This window comes from Zingiber officinale, chromosome 6B, assembly GCF_018446385.1.
Source record: "Zingiber officinale cultivar Zhangliang chromosome 6B, Zo_v1.1, whole genome shotgun sequence".
NCBI lineage: Eukaryota > Viridiplantae > Streptophyta > Magnoliopsida > Zingiberales > Zingiberaceae > Zingiber > Zingiber officinale.
In genome coordinates, this window is record NC_055996.1 from 95,677,625 (window position 1) to 95,683,963 (window position 6,339).

The 6,339-nt window shown below is 36.5% G+C and overlaps 1 protein-coding gene across 2 annotated transcripts; it reads right to left on the bottom strand.

Annotated features, from left to right (window-relative positions):
* Positions 1-1,966: 1,966 nt before the first annotated feature.
* On the bottom strand, positions 1,967-6,132 carry LOC121993245. 2 transcript variants are annotated; one of them, XM_042547962.1, is made up of 13 exons: positions 5,976-6,132; positions 5,813-5,900; positions 5,647-5,733; positions 5,300-5,433; positions 4,749-4,807; positions 4,601-4,655; positions 4,447-4,491; positions 4,079-4,118; positions 3,799-3,845; positions 3,613-3,720; positions 3,479-3,526; positions 3,248-3,367; positions 1,967-2,152 (listed from the first exon to the last, which is right to left on the bottom strand). In XM_042547962.1, exons 2-13 carry the CDS (start codon positions 5,892-5,894, stop codon positions 2,090-2,092), a joined length of 888 nt encoding a protein of 295 aa, XP_042403896.1. In that variant the 5' UTR covers positions 5,895-5,900; positions 5,976-6,132; the 3' UTR covers positions 1,967-2,089. The 2 variants fall into 2 exon arrangements, with proteins under 2 accessions (XP_042403896.1, XP_042403897.1); XM_042547963.1 differs by lacking the exon at positions 4,447-4,491.
* Between the last annotated feature and the right edge of the window lie 207 nt (positions 6,133-6,339).

A 6,339-nucleotide genomic window follows, 5' to 3' on the forward strand; every position in this document is an offset into this window, starting at 1 on the left:
AGGCCGAAAAATAGGTTCAGGTGAGCCCTATTCCGGATGGTCGAAATCACCCAAGAAAATCAAGACAGAACGGAGGAGAACTGGAAAGTCAATGAGATGTTGGCTGTCTGGGCGCTTAGACCAAGTCTAGGCACTCGAACTAGTTCAAGCACTCAAACCCCCTAGGCACAGCCCAAGGCGCCTCCTCGACGCGCCTTGTTTGGCAACTGATCAACATGGTCCGAGCACTTGGAGGTATTCCAAGCGCGTGGACCACTTAAGTTTTATCTGTTGTGCACTGTTGTGTCATGGATAAAGTTTTATCCACGTCGAGACACTCAGACCCATTCTAAGCACCTAGAGCTGCCACGCCAGCAAATGATCAAGCAGACTATAAATAGAGCCCTGATCTCAATAATTCAACACAACACTTGAAAACGATCTTCTTTTTGTTCGATTTTGTAATCTAGTGCTTAAACTGCTATAAGAAGCTTCTCCACCAGAAGGAGATTTGATAGTGAGCTTTCAACGTCTGGGACTAGCAATCTGCTGAATGCAAACCAAGTAAAAGGATCTGTTTCTTCTTTCTTTCTTGTTAATTAGTTTCTTATTTAACAAGTGTTTCTTAACTAAGTTTGAAAAGTCGAGAAAGGGTTGATTTTCATTTTCAGGATAATTCATCCACTCTTGTCAGCCGACAAGGGACCAACAAGGACCGGTCCAGGCACCCGAGCATGGATAAGAGACTTATCATGAAGTCGTTGTGGAGCCATTGCAGAGCGGATAAGGCGCCACAGTGGAGGCACCCAAACCTGGTCCAGGCGCCTAGAACCTGCCATGTCATCAACAACTATATTTCAACTAGTGTGCTATAAATAAAACTTTGGTCCTCTTCATTGAATACAATACACTGTATTTGAATTATGTTCTTTGTTTCTGTGCTTTCAACGATTGTAAGAGGCTACTCCGCCATTATCAAAGAAATTTTTTTAGTGAGCTTCAACTACCATGGATTAACAATCATCCTAGTTGTAACTAGGTAAAACTTCTTGTCTCTTACTCTTTCTTTATGTTATTTATTTTGTTTAAACTAATAGTGTGTCCTTGCTGAGTAGAAAGCAAGAGATTTATTTTAAAATTGTGCTTGTAGACTATTCACCCCCTCTAGCCGGCCTCACCAGGACCTATATTTGGTTTACACAAGATTAATTTATTTTGTTTTCAATATTAGTTCTTGTAAGAAATTTCTTTGCCTTCAAGAAGGAAAAGAGATAGTGGGATTCCAGGGATGACTCTCCCAATGAGTTATAAATTTTAGAACAGGATGTTGAAACTTTTGAACCTCGTGAAAGACCTATGTTTCCACTGTGTAACTAAAATTCTAACCAAGCTTACTCTTGAGTTTAAGATTATTCAATTTTGGATTATGGTTATTCACTCCCTCCCCTCCCTAGCCACCACATTGATCCTACATTATAGTTGTGTCATCGTAAGAGATGACTAAAAATAGTAGCTTTTCCTCTAGTTCTGATTCTCATGGGCAGTGCTAAAAAATCCATTGACTAATTTTAACCACAAAAACTAATGACTATTAAACTTGGGAGTTATGTTGATCTAATCTAGATGTTGCCCTTGAGATAGTTTCTTCCATTTTGAGAAAAAATGGTATGATTCTCTAGATTCCATTTGAACAAGATTTCCAGAATATATCCGCTCTCCAACAGAGGTTTGAATGAGAACGAAATCCCTGTTTCCTTTATAACACCAAAAAAACAAATGTGTCTTCCTTAATCTTGAGAAGTAACAAAAATTGCAAGATGTATAATGCAGACCATAGAGAAACAGGCTCATGCTTCCAAGTTTGTATGCTAAATTTGACCTAACATGCACCATGCATTATTGTGCAAATTCCAAGAATCCTAGGAACTATGGATTTCACTATTGAAAATTCATCACCATCTAGGGTTTTCTAAAGTACTCCGAACAGTAATCTCAAGTTCTCAAAATATAAGAAAATTACCATGCTGTTTAGGAAGTCATGAGCGGCTACATATATTTTCTTATTGTGAAATGTGAACAGCTTCATACACATAATCCATAGAATGACAGCTCAATTTGCCAGCTCTACTTTGTACTCGTTGCCACATCGACAGTTGATGATATATGAGAGGTTCTGTAAAACAAACAATGAAAACGATGAAAAAAAAGAGGAGGCTCTTGAGAATCATAGTCAAATGTTAATCTAATATTAACTATTAGATACCCTACAAAAAGACATGATTTGATGCAAAAGAGGAATAGCCAGAACACAAAGGGGATTTGATCTCTACTCAGCTTATTCTGCAGCAAATTTCACAATCATGTGCTTATGTTCAGAAGAAAGCGTTTAATGCATATAGAAGCTTTTGATGTTCAGAATGTAGCTCTGGAAGCTGATGGTGGTCAAAGGGATCCACTAGTGCTTGTCTTTGATTACAACTTTCGGTGTTGAAAAGGGCTGTTGGAGTTTCTTCATACATTATTTTAGCTTGTTGCTTTCTAGTTTTTTCTGATAGAAAGCATGTTGCTTCTCTGCAATGCCAGGAGAGTCGGAGATGCATTTGCTGCTAATGTTTGCTACATACGCGTCATAAGGTGAAATTTGTCGTGGCTCATTTCAACCAGATTCACGTTTTGGAAGAACTGTTTTCCCCAATTAAATGTAAATTTGTCTACCTTTGTATACTAAAATCTCTAAGGTTATGCTTAAAAAAATATTTTGAGAGTCTTAATAAGGAGTGGAAGATAGGGTCTTTTTCTGACTAGATCCACCTTTAAATTTTAGGTCTCCCAAATTCGATCTTTGTCTATCACATTTTTGTTGAGGTTCCATATTTTTTCTTTTCTCCCTATCCTAAAGCTAAAGAACTGTAATGAAAGAATTGAAAAAGGAGGGACGAAATTTGAAATTTGAGTCATGTAGAATTGTATCTCTAATTTTATTCATTTCTTCACATATCAATAACTAGAGTATAAAAAAATGAGAATGATAAGGCATCTGGGAATAAACGATTAATATCTATCAATAGGCCATCAACCTTGCTTACCTTCTAGGTCATTTTCCCTATTTTTTATCTAATTGCTATCATGTCAATCACAGCGAACTTAAAACACATACTGCAAGGAAGAAAAGTGGAAATTGTATTTTTGTGCTAAGTTACAAGGAGGAAAATAGGGGGAAAAATGAAGTCTGTCATAAGATGATGGAGAAAAAAATGTAACCAAATACCTTCAGTTGATCGATCCGCGCCTCTAAGGACTGCAAATACTCCAGTTCCCCAGCTTTATCAGCCTTCACAGAATTGTATTCATTCTCCAGGGCTTTAACAGCCATTTCCACAAGTGCAGACTGCACAAGGACAACAGTATTTGATGCACACAGAAAATTTGCTAACGTATGACCATGTAGAAAAATAGCGGTGAGAAGGGTAGAGTGGCATCAGAGATAAATTGCACTCACAGCAGTTGATTGTATCTTACTATTCATCTGCTCAAGTAGCTGCTGCGCCTGTAAAATAAAAGAAACTACTACACTTACTTCCTGAAAATTGTACTAAATAACATGTTTTAATGATGCCAGTCAAAATACAATACCTCAACTCTATCCTCAATAATCTGTAACTTTTTTATCTCTAATTCATCTAGCTTCATTTTTGCAGATTTCAGGTCTAGGTCACCGCATCTTTCAGTGTTTTCATCACCCTGTTAACAATGAATTGATCATTTAAGATGACAAAGTGAATGAAGAATGAAACAATGAAGTAAATGAAATTTTCAAACCATATTCTCAGAACTCATTTGCATCCAATGTGCAGCATTTTTATTTTCTGCACAATGAATAAATTTACAGGGATCAATTGAAGAAAAGATAGAACAATTTGCTTTCTATTTTTATATCTCCTAACTGTTCATCTATATTATATATTGAGGTATATATGATGCAAGAGTATGACTATATTATATATAGTTTCTATTTTTACTGGAGGAAGAAACTATATTGTTGTAACAATTTGATTGTTTGTAGAAGCCCAAGAAAAGACTTTTTTTGTAATAACCATACCTTTGTCTAGAAATATTTCTTCTTCTGCACTACCCATGCCCTAAAAAACACCATTTAGTTAATTAGTTGAGAAGTTTTGCTGAAACTTATAAGCACTGTGAAATGCTTAATTTATTTAACACTGCAAAATTTTGGTTTTGTTATTTTATTAATTCAAAAGGAGGAAGTAGTTAAAAGGTTAAGTTATAAATGCTATGTCAAACTAAGGTAGAAAATTCAAAGTTAAACAGTTTAGGCTTGTAAACATTGAACCAAGTCCAGTTAATATATAGCAAAATCAATGATTCAATGGAGCATTAACCATAGGTAATAGAAATTTGAGAAGTTAAATGTGGATTCCCCAGTTGTGAAATATCATAAAAACTTACCGATGTTGGATCTTCTATCATAAGCATGTATGAGTTGTACCACTCCTAATCGCAGGATAGGAAAAAAAACTCTTCTCAATAATCTTTTTTATCATAGTGTTCACATAGAAGAAAGATTAGATAAAAGAGCTCTAACAGGCTAGTCAGCTGTAACCTGTTGTTTCTGCACTTTGAGGTTCAATTCTTCAGAAATATTTCCATAGTGCAATCTATTATGAGAGATAGATAAAGCATAGAATATAGAATTATAAATACCCATTGATCCTTTGAAAAATGCACATCCCAGTATAATAAATGCACACCTTTTCTCTTTCAGTCTCAATAACAAGTTGGCCACTGCTTGTTTGAGAAGTTCCACGGTCTACAATTCAAGCATATATCAAGCTACAAATTAACATGAAAAATACAGTGACCAAGCATTTCATGTCACTGTTGAAAGTAGCTCTTTTTATGCATTGTTGCCTAAATCACTAAATAATCAAACTTGTTAATATGACAAGAAAATGTCGAAATATTGTTTAGTCTGCATTCAGGGGCTCATTATTAACAATAAAACTAAATTCAGACGAAATGCAGATCATATCAGATAAAGTATCTCTCATACTGAGCCAAATCTACATTACAAGTACAGGAGAAGAGCTGAAAATTAGTGCGCTCGCATTAAGGAGCTAAGAATTACCAATAAAATTAAATTTGACCAAATTTAAAGAAAATGGCTAATAAAACAAAATAACGTCAGAATTGCTTATCCTAAAACCTGAAGGAATGGTAAGTTTAGTAATCTATGTTATGATGTATGAGTCGAGCTCTGTATAATCACATTTGTGTCTAAGTTCTGGGGTAGATTAATTACCTGACACACGGTACAATACTCCGCCTCCAGAAGAGAGAATTTCCTTTGCTTCTCTGTGATCTCGGAGCCAATATTAGCCTTCGCCTTGAGCATCTCCTCCGCCTCATCATTTAAACGCTTTGTTTCTGCTCTCACTACAAGAAACGTAGAGAAACAAGTACAGGAACTAGTTAAGATACCTCGGTGAGCAAGATCGGATTCACATCAGCTCAAGGAGGAAAAGCCTTTTTTCAAGCGCCTACCCGTGCTAACCCTAGGCATCCATCACTTTCTTTGAAGAATAAATCAAAGAAAAAAAGAACGAGGAAAAGAAAGAGTTGGTTAAAACGGAAGAGGATAGGGCATACCGGAACTGATATCGGTTTCCAAGGCCGCAATGGCGGTCTTCTGTTTCTGCTCTTCCACCGATCTGTTGGCCGCCGCCTCCTCGATATCTGGGTTACCGACGACGATTTCAATCTGGGTTGATAAAAATGCAGAGGGGAATAGTGGATGGATGATAAACTAACTCACCATTCATCTGCGATCTCAGCCTTTTAACGTTCACCAGGTATTCCTCCATTTGAGCGTCTTCTGTTGCTCCGTACTCGATCATCAATGCCTTATTTGGAACGATCCACGAAACTATCAAACGAATGAAAAGCTAAGAAAAAGATAGGAAGACGAAGAATCGTACCGCTGATGAAATCGTCGAAGCAGAAAGAAGAGAAGTGTGATCGAGAATTAAGAGAGGAATGGAAGAGAGAGATCGTTCCGTTGGTTTTCTGCGTAGCGAAGTTTTTTACTTCGCACCCTCATGGTTTAACGGCCAGAGTTTTCCACGATTTACTTTTTTGCATAATAACTCTCAAATTTTCAACAATGTAATATCTTCTCTAATTTAGAGCAGTATAAAATCATATAACAATTTCGACAAAACTATTATACGATCTTAAACTACTTTAATTCAAAAGCAAGCATTTCTATGGGTTCTTTAGAGCATCCACAATAGTAGGAGCTCCTTCTCCCACTGCAGATGTGGTAAAATGAAAGAAACTCGC

Excerpts from the sequence above, each read along its gene's own strand:
- LOC121993245 (XM_042547962.1), bottom strand. The coding sequence starts at position 5,894 with ATGATCGAGTACGGAGCAACAGAAGACGCTCAAATGGAGGAATACCTG. Across the intron at positions 5,734-5,812 it reads GCTGAGATCGCAGATGAATG|ATATCGAGGAGGCGGCGGCC; the intron begins GTGAGTTAGTTT and ends TCGGTAACCCAG. Across the intron at positions 4,656-4,748 it reads TTGAGACTGAAAGAGAAAAG|ATTGCACTATGGAAATATTT; the intron begins GTGTGCATTTAT and ends CTCTCATAATAG.